The 21,776-nt window shown below is 43.0% G+C and overlaps 1 protein-coding gene across 1 annotated transcript; it reads right to left on the minus strand.

Annotated features, from left to right (window-relative positions):
- Positions 1 to 3,845: 3,845 nt before the first annotated feature.
- Positions 3,846 to 19,244, minus strand: NINJ1 (ninjurin 1). The gene is made up of 4 exons (XM_030956942.1): positions 19,006 to 19,244; positions 11,677 to 11,911; positions 7,378 to 7,539; positions 3,846 to 5,503 (listed from the first exon to the last, which is right to left on the minus strand). Exons 1-3 carry the CDS (start codon positions 19,075 to 19,077, stop codon positions 7,385 to 7,387), a joined length of 462 nt encoding a protein of 153 aa, XP_030812802.1. The 5' UTR covers positions 19,078 to 19,244; the 3' UTR covers positions 3,846 to 5,503; positions 7,378 to 7,384.
- Positions 19,245 to 21,776: the final 2,532 nt, after the last annotated feature.

Below are 21,776 nucleotides of genomic sequence, written 5' to 3' on the forward strand. Positions count from 1 at the left end.
GCATAGAGCTGGATTTTGTTTCACCTGTGCTTCTGGAGCTGGCCCACAGCCAATTTAACGTGGCTACTTTGCTCTGCTTTGCAAGAACTCCGTTCTGCCAGGAGGTAGGGAGATAACTTACATCAGATTGGAACCAAATTCACAGTCCAGGTATAACAGGTAAAATTATAGCAGAAAATAATAATTATTATTAATGGTAATCATTTAGATAGCAGCTTTCTATGAAAGAATTGTAATGATATCTTTCAGGGTATTCCCAAGCTAGGAGTCCTGTGAGATACAAGTGAAACTCATCTTGGTGATCTCAGAGTCAATAAGAAAACAAGTAGGAAGTAAATTCCTCATTCTGAGCTGGATGAAATTCAGCCCTGGATGAGTCTAGGCTGGTCCTGACTCTGGAAAGATGAACAAGACACATCATTCCATCACACCCTGTGTCTGCAAGTGAAGAGGACATGCAAATTAAGCAAACAACCATATTTGTGATATTAGGTTTGAAGATTGCAGAACTTCTGTGTGATAACCAGTGGCCCTTCAAGAGGCTGTGAGGCATCCTACCAGTGCAGCTGTGGGATGTGGGGCTTTCAAACCTGTTTTTCTACTAGCGTGGAGAAAAAGGAATTTTTATGGAGTATGAAGGAGAACAGTGACCCACACAGGCACACTGTGGCTTGCTCCCAATGTTCCCCAGTTAGTGCACTTCACACAGTTTGTGAAGTTCAGTCATGTTCCCAAGTCACGTTGCCAGGATTTGAAACTCTCCAAGGGATGGAGAGGCCTGAGGGCTTTCTTTCCTGAGCAATGCTCTCCCTGGCATGCCTGGTGAATCATGTTTTCTGACACAGAAACAATTGACTCCTATTACAGGGTAAAGACAGATAGCTGTCTCCCTCCATATCCTCCACAAGTCCAAAACAAATCTGAAACATTAGGCCTTCCCAAGAGTTTAGATTATTTTCATCCTTCACGCCAGAAATCTGTGGTAGTGTTGGGTGGTGATGAAACTGATTTATTCTCAAATATTTTTGGTACCAGTGAAAATGTTTTGCAATGTTTCAGTAATCCTGGTGTGGCGCTTCCTAGCATGGCACCATATTTACACTCACATCTCAACTAGTTAAAACTTGTACCATTAAAAAGGGGGTGGGGCAACTTCTAGACTGGAAGACTGGAAAAAGAGGAGTGGAAAACATCAGAAAGGAGGCTGAATGAAAAAGGAGTTTTTGCCATCTCCATTTCTGACAAAGCCTGACTTCCCTGATGAGGAGCTGTTGATAAGTCTCTGTTCCTGACTTGGAGCTGTGGCACTCTTCTTGGGAAGGAAGCCAGGTTAGTAAACAGCTCTTGTTATGAGAACCCAAAGGGATAAAATGAACCATGAAAATCTTGAACAGACTGTGGAGGAAGAGAAAAGTGAATTCAAAATAACCCATAGTATCCAATAGGAGAGCAGGTTTGTTTTGTCACCACCCTGTTAGGAAGTTGGATAATTATTGGCTAGATATTATTTTGAAAAGATTGTATCCTGTGTTTCACACCCTATCCTGCACTGACGCGTCAGTGACTGGCACAGCCATGGACTACATGAACATCAGGAGCGAGGATGGGGGGGGGGCATTTAAAGGTGGAGTCAGTCAAAAGTTGGACTCAATGATCTTTGATATCTCTTCCATCCTAAATGATTCAGTGATTCTGTGACTTCATGATTTCATACAGTGAAAATATGATCAAGGGTGAAAAGAAGAAATTCCTGCAAACAGCTGAAGCCTTTATATACTACATTTTCTCCTGTCTTGTTGCTGTAGATGTACTTCCAACAATGTGTGTTTGCTTCCTGACATGCCCAAGAGCTGTCTGCTATCAATCAGCTCGAGTTGTTTGGTCAGTTCTGCCCATGCTTCTGCCCCCTCTGCCCTCCCACCGCTGCTGGACATGTTCCAATGTCAGGATGGGAATACTCAGTGATGGGGAGAGGAGTGAAACTCCAGGTACAGCTGACATGTCATGCTGCAGCACCTGGGTGCAACCCAGCCTCTGATGGAAACTCTGCTCTAAGGCCTGCTATGACCATGTTGTTATTTATCTCTTCCTGGAGTACCTTCTCTCATTTATTTCAGTTTACTTCCTTCTCTAGGGATGTCTCAGCTTCTGTCTCTGGTTCGGCTTTGTTGATCACCTGTGAATACTAATGGGCTTCTCCAGCAAGACTGCTGCATGCACTGGCTGGTGGGGTCCTGGTGGTGGTGCCTCCCCCAGCCCCTTTTCAAGCTGCACCACGATCTGAGAAATGTACCTGGGCTCAGGTCCTCTTGGGCTTATCAGAAACACCACCTGCTCCAGGAACTGGTGCTGTCCAATTCCTCCCAACACCCAACCTGACCCTCCCCTGGCACAGTTTGAAGCCATTCTGTCTTCTCCTGTCCTTGTTCGCTGGAAGCAGAGTCCAACCTACCCCACATCTGCCCCTTTCTGTCAGGGAGTTGTGCAGAGTGAGAAGGTCCCTCCCAAGCCTCCTTTTCTCAAGGCTGAGCCCCTTACCCAGCTCCGTTCCCTTCTCTGGACACACTCCAGCCCCTCAAGCTCTTTCTTCTTGTGAGGGGCTCAAAACTGACCCCAGCATGTCCAGCACAGGGGATGGGCACTGCCCTGGCCCTGCTGCCACACCAGTGCTGAGCAGCTCAAGGTGCCCTGGTCCTTCTTACCCACCTGGGCTCCTGGTCAGCCACTGCCACCAGCACCCCCAGGGCCTTTCCAGCCCCTCTGGCTCAGCCTGGAGCTGCAGTGGGTGTTGTGACCCAAGGGCAGGACCTGGCACTTGGCCTTGTTCAACCTCAATCACTGGCCTATGATCCAGCCTCTCCAGATAAAACTATGGAGCCTACCTGCCTGACAGCACATCAACACTCCCAGCAACCTTAGTGTCATCTGCAAACTCACTGAGGGTAAAGAAGTTGTTAATTCAAACAACTGAATGGCAGTTGAGGGGATATAGAAACCAGGATGGTGTTTTCTGCTTCAGCCCATTTTATATAAGACTCAGCATCAGAATGAGCTCCAGCAGTGACCTGGTTTAGAAGACAAATACTCAGAGTGAGTTCCAGTAAATATGGTTGTTGTCACCTGCTTCAGTAAGTACAGCTACGCTGAAAATCCCAGCCCAGGCTATTCTGCATGCTGAAGGGACTAATGAAAAGGACCATGAGCAGTGCTCACCCTGCCCAGAGCTTATGAAACAGGAGCAAACGGCTGACCTGGCATGAACTGCTCCCCACAGAGTCTGGAAAATTCATCTCACTTCATTATTGATGACCTCTTTTTAAAAGAGATATTCGCCTCCAACCAAAAACTCTGAAAAAGCACAGCAAACCTAAGAATGAGTCAAACATATGTATTTGTTTACTGCCCCTCTGAGATACTTGCCTGGATTTTAAAGCAGCACCTGACTTAAAAGAATTATAATCCTGTGATTAAATTATTTATACTTGAAACCAACTTGCAGATGCTTCTGTCTGCTAAAAAATACATGAACTCTGAAGGCTTCAAAGACTTAAAATACAGATTTCATGTCTAAGAATGTTTTGCAAATCTCACTTAATCACAATAAAAGACATGGGAAGCAGCATCAGAAGCATGACAGCCACGACAGACAGCCAGTGGGCATGAAGAGTCCTACAGCAGTTGGTGGTTTGTGAAAAATAAATACAGGAAGGAAGTTGTCCTGCGTGCCTCTTTCAGAACTTGTTTTGAGTTATGTTTACATTAGTATAGCCCACAAAATTAAACCACTGCCTGCTGGATACTGGTTAAATACTTGTTACAATGGAAATGAAGCAACAAAAGACAAATTAGAAAATAAAAAAAGAATATCTATTCCATTACTAATCACACGAGTTTGATTTGTTTTCTGTTAGTAATTCTTACAGAATGTATACATGAAAGTCTGGTACATCAGTGGGCTTTGAGACATAACCAAAGAGAAAGGTCAGTAATAAAACCTGTGAATGAGATAAGACACATGAAATCAATCTTCTATTCTTCTGTACAAAGGAGCTTTTAAAAATTGACACCAAGAAGATTGATTCATACAAATCTACATCTTGAATCTACATATAAGTGCAATCTAGAAAACTTAGATTTTTCTGATTGTAGGTATGATACTTTGGAAATAAAATGACTAAAATGTTTTTGTTGAAGAAATTATTGTAAGCTACACTATTATTAGCAATAGTGTATTTAGAAAAAGTGTAAGTCCCTGAGCCAGCAGGTAAGAGACTAGAAGATATTTATAACTCTCTCTATATATTTAAAAATAAAAATTTAAAATTTTATTTTACTTTTAGCCATAAATTCTGAAAAGGAACAAAACTGCAGCAATCAATGATGGGAAGAGAGAGAGGAAACTAGAGAGAAAAACTCAGTTCATTTTGCCATTTGAGTTGCTGCTGACAGGCACTTGGTACCAGTTTAACAGGTAAAGTTCACCCTGGATCTTCCAGTTTACCAGTAGAGCCTAGAAAAGGTGGCACTTGTAATAGAGTTTCCAGAAATTTGATATAAGAAAAAACCTTTTACAATGAAGGTGGTGAGGCCCTGGCACAGGGTGCCCAGAGCAGCTGGGGCTGCCCCTGGATCCCTGGCAGTGCCCAAGGCCAGGCTGGGCAGGGCTGGGAGCACCTGGGACAGTGGGAGGGGTCCCTGCCATGGCAGGGATGGAACAGGATGAGCTTTAAAGGTCCCTTGAATGCAAACGACTCTATGATTCAAATAAATACATATAATGGACAGAATACACAGAATAGCAATACATGGTAAGAAACCATTAACAATTAGGTGATTTGTGTCTGTGCATGAAGGACAGGAAATTTTAAGTCTGTCCAGAAGAAACAATTCAAATGATTACCTGTGAACAAAACTGGGCAAAAAAATGCTGCTTATTTCGTTTGTCTCATCTTTCCTTTAGCTAGAGTGGAAAAAAAAGCAAAACAAAAAGCTGTGCAAAAGCAGAGCTACCTTTACACACTGCAAAGCCAGAGCCCTGCTGGGCTGCAGAGTACATGGGCTTGGTGCCAAGCTGTGAAATAAAGGACAATGTGACCATGCCAGAATCAAAGGCCTGACATTTCTTACCATCATGAAATGACAAATTGCCACAAAAACCAAAGGCATGTAAAAAGAAAAGTCCTGTGAAATGTGAAATGCTACCAGATGGCATTTCCTCGTTTCATGAATTTATGTCACTTCTCTGAAAAAAAAAAAAGTTTCTTCAGAAATTGAAATGCCAATATTCCAGAAAAACAGCATCCTTGGGGCAAAGCTAACCTTCTCTTAGATGCCAAACAATTTAAATATTAACACATGGGAAAATTTCAGGTATACAGGTGTGTTGGAAGCTTGAGAAAGCTGTTTGGTGTGTCCAGCTTCTTCAAATTATTTTTCTTTCCCCACTGTGTCCAGCGTAGCTGGCTCAACTGCAAATGGCATCTAAAATGAATGGTCCAGGTCTCTGAAACACAAAGATATTGATATTTTAGTGATACAGGAATTATAGTAAATGATACATTTACTTTAAAGGGGCAATTAAGTTTTCTGTGGAAAAGGGTGCATAATAGTAAATGTGAAGCCGGAACATGGCCACTCACTTCTCTCAGGGTTTTGAGGAGACTGTGGCAACAGACTGAAAAACACTTATTTCTCAGGTTACATTCAGATGACAAGATGTTTTTAGCAAGGGCAATGTGTACAAATGAGCAAACAACAGCTGTAATGTTCCAAAGCAATACAGAACTTTCACATTTAACAAGTCTGCAGCAAAAAATAGGTTCTGGACACCACATTTGGCTGTTTAATTAGGAAACTGCATGTGTGAGAGCATGGAGGCAGGAGCCCACAGCTTCTGGTTCCATTCTGAGCTTCCTTATGCCTATTTCAGATCCTCGTCTCTGCCTCTGTCCCTGGTATTTTGTGTGTTTCGTCCTGTGAAAGCAGCTAAAATTCCAATAATCCTTCACGCAGCTCCCTTTGTTTTGCCAGTGTTAATTTTGGGGTTATTGCTTCAGCACAGCTTTAACATGTTCTCCTGAAGACAACATTCTATCAGCATTTCTGGTAATAGCTCAGATAATCTATGTGCTCTTTGCTGTTAAAATTAAATACTTATTAGTCAGTTTGTAGCAACTATGGCCAGAAAATGCATTAAAACTATCTTGTTTCACTGCCAGAATTTCACAGGTTTGGTTAAAGCAGAAAATCACACCCACACCCTGAGATAAATTACTGTAGTTCTTAATTTTCCTAGTAATTTTTTTTACAATGATTTCTCCTCATGCTGTTTTGACTGATGATAAATTTTGGTTTGACTCCCATTTTTGTTACAGATTTTTGTTGCACCATTCATCTACAGATTAATAGTTTAAAGGCCTTGTATCTTCTTTTTTATGGTGAAAGGGTTTCCTGTAGAAGTTTGCACAAAGCAGTAATGTTACTTGCACGGGCTGTCTGTGTAGTACAGAGTGCAACCACGGCCTGTCAGCCCAGCCATTCCTTCTTCAGCAGGGCTCTGACCCTGGGCTGACATCTGGGACACCAAGTGCCAGAGCAATGTTGGCACACACAGACTTAGCACTGCTATTTTAAAGGCAGATGTTGACCATGGTGCTTCTTGCATTACGAGCCTATCATTTAGGTTTATGTCCTCCCAAACTGTTCATCATAGCTAGGAAGACACCCAGTTTGATCCCCACAATTCCTATATTTATCTTTCTGTATAAGTAAAGAACAAAGCTGCAAGTGCAGGTAGAGCAACAAGATTGTCCTAAATGGCCACATGTGAAGTGACAGTGCTCATCTCCGTGAGCTGAGTCTCCCACGGAGCAAAGCCCTGTCCTGTGAAGGACAGAGCAGTCACACGATCTGGAGCCAGCCCAGAAACTGAGAGACTCCAGCATGTGCAGTGTTACATGTCAGATTTAACAGCCCTAGCTACTTGGAAACAGATTGTCTTCAGCATTAAGTAACAGACTGGATGCAAACCTTCCTTAAAAAAAGGAGAGGCGTTTGGAGAAAGCAGAACAACATTATTTCCCTTATTGTCTCAGTCAGCAGTAAGGAAAAGGAGTGGCTAGGCCAGGACAATCCTTACACTTCCTACGGGTGACACATGCTGCCATCAACTTTTGAACTCCACATTCACAAACACATTGTAATAGCTTACCAGTTCCCAGCAGTTTCTCCTTTTGCACTAATGGGAAGTGAGCTCAGGTATCTGCAAGAACTTCAACAGTACAGATCAGCCTGTGGCTGTTGCTGAAGTGCCCCAGCGTGCCCTGCATTCCTGGATGCAGTGCTCTGCTACCTCATGCTGCAGGAGACCACACTCACCTGGTCCTTACTGTCTTGATGCTGGCTCAGCAACTGGTTTCTGCACTCCAAAGGCAGTGATAAAAATATTCACAACTACTATAATGAATACTAGTCCAGTTGCAAGGTTGTTGAGGAAATTCAGCTTTCCATGTTTTGCAGGGTTGTTAAGGTCATATTTTACTTCAAAGAGAAAGGAGAAAAAATGTTTAATAATATGTATATTTCAAAATCCAGAATAAAAGGTTTCTGCTGCAGTTACAGAATTTATCTTATGCTAAGCTATTTGGATCAGTCATATTTAAAAGGGAAGTCAGATTCTGCAGTGTCACTGGAAGTGCTAAGGGGAAGCTCTGTAACCACAAGGAGCTAATTAACTTCCAGTAATTAGCATCTAATCTCTGTGGAGACACATGGGAAGTAATGGATGCACTAACATCACTAGAAATCTTTCGAGTTCTTGATGTTTTGAAGTCTAGCTTTGTTGCAGACTTTAAGCACTTAAAAATTATTTCAGTCTTGAATACATGAAACTTGAAGCCCTGACAGGATGAAGTTAAATTTCCTAGTTAAAGTGCTACAAATCTCATTACCAGGGCTGGATTTTTTCTGTACTGGTGCCCTTCCCCAGCTTGTATTCCCTTGTACTCCCTGCCTTTGCCCTGATTCTGTTTTTAGAAAGCAAGGGTACACTATCTGTTAAACAGAGGGAGGTGTCAGAGCAGTGTAGCTGCAGTCCCTTCTACAGAGAGCATCTGCTGTGTAAACATTTTCCTTTGTTTCTTGCAGCTGTTTTTCGGTTGAACTGCTAAAGGGAGTGAGGGAGGCTCACACAAGCATTAATGGAGTGTAAGCTTTGATTACAGGCCTCGTGATAGCATACAAATTAGTTACATTGGGCTGATAATATATTTGGTTTTAAGACAGTGAGAAGTCTGGGGCACTTGCCTGGCATCATAGAATCATTAAGGCTGGAAAAGACCTCCAAGGTCATCAGATCCAACTTTGACCAAATACTATGCCCACTGAAATACCATGTGAAAACCCAGGAGTTTCCTGTCTCTGTTCTCTGGCAGCAAGGGCCCTGCAGCTGAGACCCTTGGCTACATTCCTTTGATGCTGATGGAGTGAGTGCTGATGAATTCTGGAGCATGTTTTGAGAATGGGTTTTGGAGTCTCCAAGAACTTGGAGACTCCAAGTTCTCAACAGCATATATCACTGGAGCTTGTGTCTGCATGTGCACAACATGTGAGAGAAAGTTTGTACCAGACAAGTTTTTACAGCAACATAGAACCTAGGGCTCCTTCTGATAGGCACATACATAGACATACAGCTTATGACTCTACCACACAAAATAAATCTTGTTACTTGCTTGTACCATCATCACTGTGCTCCATACTGCAGAAGTGAACCACTGAACCAATATCCCTTGTTGTTGAATGGTTGCAAACACACTTGTGATGCTGAAGTGCTAACAGCCAGGTTCACCTGGGGTCCCTAAAAATGCAGTTTTGGTTTCAAGGAATTCTGAGCACCTGCTCAAGTCCTGTTTGCTAAAGCAGTGTAGTCAAACATCACAGGCCAGGCAAAGCATTGAAGAACAGTGTGGGGGAACTGCCCTGAGAAGCTACTGCACACCTTTGCAGGCATTAAATAATTTCAGTTCAGTAGTACTTCGACCTTAAAATGAGTTTACACATCTGTAAAGTATCTGGAGGCATGTGGATGCTTGCACCCCAACAGGACCTGGAAGGACTCCATGTGAGTGAAGAATAAATGAAACCGAATCATTAGTTCTGAAACATAGAATAACAGCATTTGGGACAGTTGGATAAAAATAGAAAGGCAATAATGGCCTGACCTGTTATGTGAGTTAAAAGCAATCACGCTGAAAGGCAAACTGACACTTTCAGAGCTGCCCCTTTGTCCACAGGAGGGTCAGAGAAGAAAAGTAATACTTGTCAGTTTAGGAAAAGCTCTTAACTTTCAAGTAGAATTGCAGTAATCCTATCTTTGTAATTACAGCACTTAAGATGAGGGTGTTTGGGAAAATGTTCTTAAGAACAGTTATTCTTTAAGTATTTTATTATAATGGATTACTATGATTTCATGTCACTGAAACTATTTCAAGACATTCTTTGCTTTTCTTCCAAAAAGTTAAGGTCACCAAATCTCTTCCAAGGACAAGTTTGCTGAACATTTCTCACATTGTTTTCGTGAAAGGCTCTTTAGAAGGAGGAAAAGCTTTTAATACCTAGTAGAAACTGTGAGAACTGGTAGCTCCCAGGATAAAACCCTGACTCAAGGAAAGAAGCTGGATCATGGCACAGACTTTTGTTTGGCCATATGAGAGCTTGAAGAGACAGAATTTCCTGGCTGGACGGAAACAAACTATTCCTGCAAGCCAAAACTATAAAATATACATTGTGAAAAGCAAGTTCTTGCTCTGATGCCTGCATTTTCATACCTCTGTGTCCTGTTTCCTGTCTTCTTCCTGTCTTTGACCTTAGCAGGACAACACTGCTCCAAGAGTACATCACCATAAGCCAAGGGCTCTGTTACCCTCAATGTGACAAAGATAAAATTGACAGCAATTTGTCACAGTACAAGCTGGCTTGTACTGGGCAATTGATTTGGCTATAAATAAGAAGCCCAACTGGTTCCATAAACTGGCCCCTGGGTTGACAGACAGGAACCTCAACCAATTACATTCCATCCTAAGCTGCAGACATCTCACTGGTCAGGAGCTGGGCTGTGTGGGGATCAGACCAATTAGCAGTTGAGACCAGGGTTTTCAAATCCCCTATATATACTAGGTTTGGACACCAAAACATGCTGTTTTTCATGTGGAGCTTTGAGGTATGTGTGTCGCCCCTGTCTCCAACCACTTAAGGGACTGAACATGTGGCCCGTAACATAATAGCAATTTAAACCATTTCAGCAGTGTCTTGCAGAAACAAGCATTAAAAAGCAGTATCTCAGCATAGACTGAGAAATTATTGCCCAGCAGAAAGACAGGGAGCTTGTTTATAGCTTCAAAGCCTGCTGAAGCAACTAGGGAGACGCCTTCAACTGAGGAACATAGAAGTATTTTACTGATTTTTCCATTACTTGTTTCCCACACCTGCCAGCATCAACAGGTTGCATTTTTTCCAGTCCCCTTCTACAATCTCCTCTGAGCCAAGACCTGGATTCTGCTTTTGCACCAACTCTAACAAATGCAGAGACAGCTGTATTCCATCTCTTTTGTAAGAAAGAAAAAAGCCACATCAACTGTGAATACTGCAAGCCATGTATATCCTGGATCCCCAGGAACTTTCTCCTTGAACAGAACATTGTTTTTTCAGCTGTGATAAGAGAGCAGAACACTGAAAGATTGTCAGGGATGCCAAACTCATTAAATGCCATGTGTGAAGTCTGCCTTTTCATTTACATTAGGCCCAAGGTCAGTTATGTAGTTCCCACTAAGGTAAAGGATGAGATTTGAAAAATGTTATGAGAATAAATGATCCCATATCACTAGCAGAAATGATCCACAGCTGTTTCCTACCAGTGGCAGTGTCATTTATTCCAGGTGGGCAATGGTAGATGCAGTTTGATTGCAACACAGCCAAGCTAAAGACAACATGCCACACCAACATGACGATGGACATTTTGACTTTCACTTCCCTTTTGGAGTTCCCCATTCACATTATTTTCTTACATGATATGGAAGAAATACATTTCAGTCATAAGATTAAGTAACAGGTCTTGCCAAAAACATTATTATGAAACTTGACAGACCTCACTATCCTATCTGGCCCACTGATGTTTCTTTTACAGTATTTCATAACTTTCCTTCCTCTTCAGGCTTTCTGGAGGAAAAATATTCATAGTATGGGCAAATGAGTAGGAGAAAGGTGATAAAAATCGAACATTTCACATAAAGTTGCCCTTCCTCCCTTTGTTGCAGTATTTCTATGGTTTCAAGAGAAAATCTGCATTTTTAGATATTAGAAAAATTTCTTTACTGAAAGGGTTGTCAAGCGTTGGAACAGACTGCCCAGGGAAGTGGATGAGTCACCATCCCTGGAGATAATTAAAAGATGTGCAATTGTGATGTTTATGCACATGGTTTAGTGGTGAATAGGGCAGTGCTGGGTTAACTTTTGGACTAGATGATCTTAGAGGTCTTTTCCAACCTAAATGATTCTGTGATTCTAACCTGAATTGGTTCTGAGGTAAAGGCTTTTTAAAAGCAAAAAGTGTTTATTTACCATCTTATAGGCTGTGTCCTATAAGAAAAACATGAATCAGTGGTTCTTGCTGTTGCTACCTACCAAGGAATATCAAGAGCACTCCCACGATAACTTGCAGGGTGAGCGACAGACTGATGAGAATGATCAGCGGGACGTAGAAGGAAAAGGAGGGCCCTTGCTCCATGACAGCTTTGAGCTGGGAGGCGTTGGCCATCAGCAGGGCGATGTCCAGCATGCTCTCGGCCGCACTCTTCTTGTTGGCATAGTGGTTGATGTTGATGGGTCTGTTCCTTTGGAACCACTGCCACCTTCTGCGCTGGAGCCAGCAGAGAGGAAAATGGTTATTCACATCTCTTAATTGGTGGTGAGTGGGACATCACTTGGCCCACCAAATGATTCCTGTGACCATATGGGCAGAACCACAGCAGCGCTGAGATCTTCTGCGCAGCTTTCCCACTATTACCCCCATCCTCCAGAAGGAGAGCAGAAACCTGCCTGCTTCTACTGCCCTTTAACACCTTTTCCAGCTTGCCTATAGGATCAGTTTAAACAGTCAGCATGTTTCTACCCTGGGAAAAGAAGAGACTGGAAAGGCTGAAAAGTTTGCACTGAGAAAAATTTGGGAGGGAAAAACCACTGTAACACAATCCAGCAAACAACAGGTTGTTGTGACTAATTTACTCCTGAAGGCACACTTAAAAATACAGATATTTATTAAATTCACTTTCTCTCCTTACACATCCAAAAAGTTCTTTCATTACTCATGAGTCTTCTTTTAAGGACAGATAGATGTGAAGTTGGCCAGTGTGAGAGCTTTGCTTGCTCTTCTTTCCTTGCTACTCCTTCCTTCACCATGCCACTGTCCAGGGCCATCCATACACCCATACACACATGTTTTTCCACTTAACTATCATCATGTCATATGATGTGTTGTTGCCAAGAATTGCCCAATTACAAGGGAATCTTTTTTTCCCCATTTTCACATCAGCTGTTTCGGGTTGTTTTTAATTTGTTTGGTATTTTTTGAATTGCTCAAACAAACAGGAAAATAAAAACCAACTGCAGGGCAAACTTAGGGCTAGTTAACCCAACAGGATGAATATAAATGAGTGTTTCCTGATGATAATTCATGTGACCTGACTTGAAATTTCACTGCTTGTCTCCCAGCAGTGCCTATTTCTCTATGGATTAGATGCAGCTTAGGGTAACTAGATTATACTTAGCAGCCCAACTCCATGAGGAAGGTAGAGTAAGTGATCCTCTATCCTGCTGTCTCTGAACAGGTTAGTAACTTCATTCTTTCTGCTCTTCTAGACTTTAAAAATAATAGACAAATATATGAAAAGTAAGCTTATTCTAGCTGTCTTCTTTAAACCTACTTCTTAGAAACTCTTTTACTGCCCAAATATGTTGCTCCTTGCCAGACTCCCATGAAAGGAGTCTGGCTTTGCAAGTTAGCTCAAATGCAGAAGACACCCTCTAATTACTCTCCTCAGCAGCACTAAACATTATCAACTCCCAAGCCGGGCTTGCCACAGTCCAGACCTAAAAGCCTCCTTTTAAACAGGGCAGATATTCATATACACATTGCCAGTTTTTTCAGGGCATTTAAATACCAAACTTGACCTGTTTTCACCAGACATGTCATCCATCACAAACCTAAATGTTTGACTGAGTGTAACAGGGCAGGAGAAAATGTCAGGGGTTTTTCTCAGCCTGTGATCTTGCCTTCACCAGGAAAAATGACCTGTAATCATGAAAACCCCTGAAACATTTACTTCCTGTCTCCTGCCTGATGCTGGAAAACCATAAAACAAAAATCCAAAAAAAAGAGCAAATTAGCCTTGTCTTCTGGGAGCAAGCTGAAGGCCGCTGCCAGAGGTATTGAAGTTGATGCAGTCAGTACTACATGGGTACTTTTTAAGATCAGATTGTGTGTTACACAGCAATATATACACAGGTAAAGAAAAAAGAGATGTTGCCTTAACCTCAGGAGAGTGACAGTCTGTACAACAGAAATTATAGTAGAACTTGGTTATGTGGCTTTATGGTTTATGGGGGATTCCAGGCATGCAAGCAACGTGTGCAGCCCACAGCACCAAACAACACTTCCTGTGCTTTGATTACCCACAGGAGTACAGAGGGACAGTGGAATGTCTGGAGATTTTCTAGGATACACGTAAAGGAATGCTCTTCCTGCAGGTGTCACTTGGCAAAAGAGCAGTATGCATTGCACAGGACCTGCTTCAGTCTCAGTGCAACCAAAACACCTCCTCACACACAGTCAACATTCAAATTCCTTGGCAGGGACAAGCTAAGCCCTTGTGTTCATGTCTCCAAAGGAGTTTGAGCAAAGCCAGCACGTGTGTTCACATGTAAGAGCCATGTGCAGCTGGGACACCATTCCCTGCAGTATTCCCTGCCTGCCTCCAGGGCCTCAGTGCTGCAAAGCTTCAGCCTCACAGCACAACAACCTGCCCTGCTGGTCTATGCACAGTTAGACAAAGGATGGGAGTGAAAAGCCTCTCCTTCTTGCTCCATCTGACTGGAAGAATACCATGGAAGAGCTGATTTCCACAGTGACACGGTGCTGTCCCCACAGGCAGTACCACTCTAGGTCTCCTCACAGAAGCAGGGGCTGTTTGCTTGCCCAGAGCACTACACTCTGCAAGGATAAAGCTACAATGCCATGTCATAAACAGGCATGTTTTTGATTCTGTAGGACGGAACCTTCACTCCAAGATTGCACAGTTCACAGTCCCTCTGTGTTAGTACACACTCTGCATCTGCTTTGCTTCACTCCCCCTTTCAATGGTACACCCAGAAAAACTGAGTCCCTCTCAAGTACAGAAAGGATTTATTGGTTACATTTATTAAAAAGCAAATACAAGTGGTTCTGCAGCAAATGTCCTTAGGTGCTGAGTGTATGACAGCGAAGCCCCACCTGGTGATTCAACAGGAAGGAAACTGCACTGAAAATGGAAATATTTGACAACAATAAAGTATCTTTGCTAAATACAGTAAATTGTTATAGAAAGGATTACAGCAGTTTTCTTTCTATTTGGGGTTAGTTATTAATGCAATTTTATGGGCCAACAGCTTTGACTGAAATGGACCAGAATGACCTCTGGGTTTGCAAGTGCCATAGAGCAAGCTTCCTGAAAATCTCGTGTTTAGGAATAAGTCTGAATTATAAAACAATGGAAACTTGCTAAATAATAATGAAGCTGTGCAGAACTAAAGCTGAGCTACACTGAACTTAGTGGGGCTGCTCTTTACTGTGTTCTGCAATATTCTTTCCAATAAGAACTGTTAAAAAGATGCTAAAAAGCAATTTTGTTTAAGAACTAATTTACTATGGTTTTGAAGTATTAATCTTTCAGAAAAATACCACATGGCTGATTTTTCCAGATCTTTGAGGGAAAATTTCACGTTTGGAAAAAATTCCAGTTAAATCAAAAAAGACATGGATCAGACATAAAAGGAATAATACAGGACTAAAATAGAACACCATTTCAGAACTTTTATTTTTTCTAAGATCGAACTTACAGTTACAGGATTGAACTAGCAACTTTGCACTAGTATTTAATAATACTTATAGTTGTAGAATTTCTGTCCGTATCTCCGTCACCTACACACTGAAATTGCAAAGCACCATTTATGGCCACTCTGAAGTTAGACCTCCCCTCCATCTCAGAGACCTTGCTGATCTAAAAACAGTCAGGTAAAATATTCAACAAAGAAAAAAAGTATTTGTCTAACAAAAATATTTTAAGCCATATCAGTAATGTAATGGATGATTACAGAATCACAGAACAGGCTGAGTTGGAAGGGACCTGCAGGGACCACCGAGTCCAGCCCCTGGCCCTGCCCAGACCCCCCAACAATCCCACCCTGGGCATCCCTGGCAGTGCTGCCCAAAGGCTCCTGGAGCTCTGGCAGCCTCGGGGCTGTGCCCATTCCCTGGGGAGCCTGGGCAGTGCCAGCACCTCTGGGGGAAGAACCTTGCCCTGAGATCCACCCTAACCCTCCCTGACACAACTTCAGGCCATTCCCGCAGGTCCTATCACTGGTCACCACAAGAAGACATCAGTGCCCCTCCTCTGCCATTCACAAGGAAGTTGCTGACCCCAGTGAGTCTCCCCTCAGCCCCCTCTTCTCCAGCTGAACAGACCAAGGCTTCCCCTCCAGGCCCTTCACGATCCTCGTGGCCTCCTCTAATGTATCTCTAATGTATCCTTTGTACACCGCCTCAGATGATACTCTGTGGTTTATCCTTCAAAAAAACATTAGATCACTTGTTCAGCTTAGCACTGACTCAAGAGAGAAAAAACCCTACTCCGGCTCTGGAATGAATCATCAGTTTCATTTCCCATGGAAATTTCATTTTGAGGAGAGGGGAAGATGTTCACCCAAGTAGCAACCCAGTGTAACACTAACTAGTTTGTGAGAACTCTGCAATCACATGCTGCGGTTGCTGGCAAATACAAAAAAAAAAAAGGGAAAAGGAAAAACTCAGCATGTATTTCACAGGCATCATGATTTTCTAGCAGCTCCAAAACCTTGCGCTTAAGAAGAATCACTTTTATACAAACAGATCATGCAAGCATGACTACATTAAAAAAAACTGTGGCAATATCATGTTGACTCCTGAGAGCTAAAAAAGTTAATATTAATAAAGGGAAAAGTACAGTACGCTGAGGGCCAGCTTTAGCAGCTTTAACAGCACTGTTTAGCACTGTTTTCCTAAAGCTCTACTTGTTCCAGGGTCCAGTTAAAATATTTCTACTCATTAAATTGCTGTAAAATAATCAGCACACCCCATGACTAAATTTGTGAAACGAAGGAGTAGCTTAAACTTGTTCACACAGCTATTTAAATAGAAGTTTGCTCCTGTATAATTTTTTCTGCCTTGCATTATTACTACTCATTCCACTCATTTGGTCTTACAATACTATTTCTCACAACTGAGCTGTGGACTGTCTATTTTGCGTGGTAAACACACTGTTTGTTTATTCTAGCTATTTAAAAAATATTCAAGCAAAAACTTAACACCAATAGTATGAATATTTGGAGTATATAGAACACTCCAAATTCAGTTTATATGAGTAATGAGAACGTACTATTTCAGGCTATATGCAGCAAAATAATTTCAAGTTCCTACAGGCTGGTTACTTGCAATATGATGCCAAGAAACTGCCATGTTTCAAATTACTTTCATGTTCCAAATTACCCCTGAATTAATATATGGACTTCAACACATTTTTAGGAATAACACTATTAAAACTGTTTATTTCTACTATCCAGTTCTTGTTCACCTTTTTCATAGCTCTTCTTTAACTCTTCATCTAGCACGTCCTGTTATCTTGGAAACACTAAACTAGATTTTACAACATGGTGGATGGAGAGTGTTTCAATATGGACCATGAAAAAGGAAAGCAACTGGATGGATGAAAAACCAGTTATAATCTGTATTTGTATGAACAGATCCTTTGAAGAAGAGATGAGATACTTCTGCCAGGTTTAATCACACATATTAGTCAGTGAGGTGTACCACGCCAGATCAATCCTAGAAGCAAGGAATTTCTTGCTTCCAAAAGCCTGACATCTGCTGAAAAAATGTATTCAAATGAATGCTGGAGTAAAAATTAACATCAAACCACTGTGTGACCACTTGTTCAGATCTACCGAGAGCTTAACTGGTCTTTTTTAAATTCTTATGCTTTGATTGCTTTGAAGGTAACAACCACATCTGCATTTCATGTCAGCTCTTCTGTATGAGAAGGCAGTGGTCTGTGGTGAAGGTGTGCAAGAGAGTCTGTTTTGAAGAGAGGACAGACGCTGGGACAGGCAGGAAGGAAACAAGAGTGACCCATGTTCCAATGCCTGTGAGCATTCCTCAGCGCAGACACACTTTTGACTCCAGTACAGAAGATTCAGGCAGCTGCAGATGGTCCCTCCAGGTTTAGGTAGCTGCTGAGCTGGGCTGTTCTTTTGTTTGTGGGAACTGTGAACACTGGCAGACTTTTTAAGGTATCTTCTATTCAGAGATGGGTTTTTGAAAAATCCATTTGTTTTACCTTGCGTATACTGTGTGCATGTGTGTGCGAGAGAGAGAGAAAATTTAAAAAGTGTTTGTGAAGCTCACTGAAGTGCCACTGTATACATTTAAAACAATGGCATAGCATGTTTCACTGCTTATTCTTTATAAGGCACTCACTGAGAACTTGAGTTTTGATGGGAAAGATGTAACAAAATGAGGGTTGCTTGCAACTGAAGATGAAGTAAAACAGGTAAGTTGCTGAAAAATTCTTGGAGCAGACCACATTGGGGGAAAAATACCCCATCAAGAGTACTTGTGATGCAATCACAAACCTGCATCAAGAAAATGAGAGAACTCCTGAGAAGTCAGAGGTTTAGAGGAAACCACTCCAGACCACTAGCTCGACTTGCATATTCTAGGCTTGATTAACTTTAGGTAGGATTTCCAGGATTTATTAAAACCAGGTTTTTATTTTGCTTGGTTTCATAATCATGACTCCAAATGTTTGTTAGGGAAGAAGGAGAGATGTGCTACACAATCAGCCCAGTCTGTCTGTAACCAGAACATTTTACCAGTGACACAGAAGAGCGTTTTAGTACAGTGGTTTCTGTGTGGCAGAGACTTAGGCTGGAGTAAGAGCTGCCTTTAGAGTTTAGTCCTTTCCAAAACAAGATAAAAGACACTCTTTTACCCATCTGTTTTCTTCAGATAAGTGACATGTTCTGCAAATATCCTTTATACTTAAACAGAATGCGAATGAACATTTCCCAGCGAGGATGTCTGGTCATGTTTTGACCACACATAGTATGAAAAAGCTGTGTATTCTGGCTTTTATTTTGATTACTGCATGGAAATTAACCATACAGGCACAACCACTTCAGTAATTCTTCCTGGTTTTGTAATTGCTTATTTCGCGCAGATGTCCTCTCCCAAGCCAGCTGGGTGGGCAGAGCCCTGCAGGTGCGGCGAGCTGCGGGCGGGCCCCGGGCGAGGAGGGCCCTGGTGGCCCCTGGTGACAGGTGACGGCTGTAGGAGCCAGGAGCAGCCCTGGTGGCCCCTGGTGACAGGTGACGGCTGTAGGAGCCAGGAGCGGCCCTGGTGGCCCCTGGTGACAGGTGACGGCTGTAGGAGCCAAGAGCAGCCGGGGATGCTCTGGCCGGCCCTGCCCGGGCACACGGACCCGCGCAGCGGCCTCCCCGCAGGAACGGCGCGGAGTGCGCGGAAGGCAGGCTAAAAAGCCAGCAAGAACCGAGCAGCACCGACCGCCACCGCACCCCGCGGAGTCCCCGTCCCGCCCGGCCTCGGGAAGGACACGGCGGGTTGGACACGGCGCCGGGTCCCCCCGCCCCGCCGGGCCCGGCCCTCACCTGCTCCTCGGCCGCCGACTCCGCGCCCTCCGCCGTCCCGTTGAGTTCGTGGGTCTCGCTGCCGGAGTCCATGGCGGCCGCCCGGGCCCCTGTTGCTCCAGGCGGGGGCAGGGGAAGGTTCCCCGGGGGCAGCGGCTCCCGGAGGTGGCCCGGCCTTCCCACACCGCGCCCGGGGCCACTCCCGCCGCCGGGGCCGCCTTCCCCCGCTCTTCCCCCGCTGTTCTCCGCTCTTCCCAGCCCTTCCCCGCCTCCTTGCCTGCCTCTCCCCGCTCTCCGCCTCCCTGCCCGCGGGCGGAGGTTTCCGCGCAGGGCCGGGCCCGGCGGAGCTCAGCGCTCGGCCCGGGCGCCCGAGGCATCAATGGTTATGTCGATATCAGAGTCCTGAAAGTGACCTGAATATTTTTATTTACTCTGAGCTTTCATGAAAAGCCAATTATCAAGGCAAAGGATAGTGCCCTTCCTTCCTAATCAGTAGGACCTGGAAAGACATTTCGGAATATTTTCCAGACATTCTGGAAAGACATTAGTGAAAGATTCCCTGTCCATTGCAGGGGGGTTGTGGCAAAATGATCTTTGTGGTTCCTTACAACCCAAAACATTCCATGACTGATTTTGGGTTTGCCTGCTCACATGCAACTGGTGTGGGTTTAATACCTGAAGCAAATAAGGAAATTTCCAGCCTCTGTTATTGGGAAGATCAGTTTCAGCAATCACATTTCTCCATTTTGGATTTAAAATCTTGAAGCCAGTGATTAAATATATATATATATATATATATATATATATTTTTTTGCTTAAGATGTGCTGCCTTGCTTGGCACACACATGTTTGGAACAGACTTTCTGAGAAAGAGAAGGTTTCCAGCAGTGCTGGACTTGTGCCAGAAGGAAATGAGTAAGCTCCTATGTAGAAATAAGCAGAAACATCTATGCAAGTTTTTTAGCATTAAAATGGGGATGTCTGGAGTTTGTGAAAATCCTCTTACTGTGATTATACAATTTACCAATACTCTTTTGGATTATTTTTTGATGCATTTAGAAGTGTAAGGCAGTTAATTTTCTCTGTAAAGAGCAAGTACTACTCATTAGACAAAGGACTTCTCTGTGCAGTAGCGCTCACTTCCCCTGGGTTTGCTGCCCTCCACACAGTCACTCATTGCTGTGCAGTGTGCTGTGTTCACAGCACATGGGTTGTACACTTGAATCAGCCTCTCAGCTGCTCCGTTCTGCCTTGTACAAACAGCTGTTCCATAGTCTGGAATGCTGGGTGCTGTTTGGTGGGCAGCCAACGTGCCTGCAGTGCAAATGTCAGTAAGACTATGCCTGGCAGGGCTGATTTTAGGGAGAAGAGGGACCCTATGGCTCTGGGTTTCTCTGGAACAGAGGTGGCTGGGAGTGCTCATGGGTATCTCATCTGAATGGGAAGTACAAATTTGCAGCATGGCCACAAGTCATCTGGAGACCATAGGATTGTGCCTGAGCCTGGCGTGGCATGGCATGGCATGGCATGGCAGCGTGTTGTCTGACTCCAAACCTCGTGTTCGGAGACAGCTGTGTGATCCCCCAGCCTGGCCCTTTACACAAATTATTGGCATTCCTCCCTGGAGAGTCTGATGATCAGTTTTTGACATATTTTTTTAGAAAATTATGACAGCCTGCCAAGTTGTCAGGTGGTTGTACTGTTCTCTAATTCTGGAGCACACTTCCTGAGGAGATCTGGCACTCCTGGCTTAAGCTTTCTATTAACTCCCTCCTGGAACGCCTGCTTTGGGGTGCACTTATACTGCTGCACCTTTGCTGCTTCAGCAAGTGTGACAACACAATTCTATCTGAGAAACTAGGTACAGCCTTGTACTTAAAATAGGAAAGAAATGTCAAGAGTTTGGATAGAAGAGACTCAGTTGCAGGAAATAAAGCTCCTATTTTTATTCTTGTTCTTAAAGACTTCATAGCTTTTATACTTTCTGGCTGAAATTGCATAGCTTAGTCTATTTCTATATATTAATTTCTTCTTTCAAAAGTCCTAGTAGAATCTCTGCACCTTTTTAAACCACAGCACATACATATGTGTATATATTTACACACTAGTACAATTAGAGGATGTGGTTTTTTTGCAAAATTTGTTGAGGAAATTGTGGAGCTGAAATGAAATCGTATATAAAGTTGCAAATTTGACATGGTAAGCCTGGTCTAAAAGTTCTGCTGTGCTTGAGCATTGTCTTTTTTAAAAGTGTATGTTAATGATTTCTGTTAGCTGGTAAAGTGTCTTGCTCAGAAAATCACATTTGCATGTGCCTGAAGCTGCGTAACTTAGCGGTTTGTTACAAAATACACAAACAACACAGTGTTTAGGAGGTGGTGGTGGGTTTTTAGAGGATGTACTTCAGTTCACTGCAGAGGTGCTGAATCTTAATCTAGGTAATGAATGAGATCAGGAATCAGTTGTATTTATGTTCCCGAACTGTGTTGTCGTTGTTTCATTCTAGCCAACAGAACGTTCTTATGATCAATAAATTCTTTTTATAGATTTTATTATATCAAATAGATGGAGAATGATTTAAAGACATCTATGTGCAAATCTTGGATTGTTTACTTTTGAAAGGTGAATTTAAACTTTTTTCATCAAATGTATAAGCAGTGATAGGTCAGAGATGACCCATTTGCAGCAGTATACCCCAAAAAAAGAATTCAAAGAAAAATCAAACCTAATGTATTTTTCAGGATTGTGCAGAAGTGCAGCAGTGGTCTAGAAGAGGGAGTGGAAGGAGGTTA

This window comes from Camarhynchus parvulus, chromosome 12, assembly GCF_901933205.1.
Source record: "Camarhynchus parvulus chromosome 12, STF_HiC, whole genome shotgun sequence".
Lineage (NCBI taxonomy): Eukaryota > Metazoa > Chordata > Aves > Passeriformes > Thraupidae > Camarhynchus > Camarhynchus parvulus.

What these genes read in the sequence shown, in the direction of transcription:
- NINJ1 (XM_030956942.1), bottom strand. Translation starts at nt 19,077, where the DNA reads ATGGACTCCGGCAGCGAGACCCACGAACTCAACGGGACGGCGGAGGGC. An exon ending in AGTCGGCGGCCGAGGAGCAG is followed by an intron (nt 11,912 to 19,005) that starts GTGAGGGCCGGG and finishes TGCTGGCTCCAG; the next exon opens with CGCAGAAGGTGGCAGTGGTT. An exon ending in AGTGCTCTTGATATTCCTTG is followed by an intron (nt 7,540 to 11,676) that starts GTAGGTAGCAAC and finishes TTCTCTTTGAAG; the next exon opens with TAAAATATGACCTTAACAAC.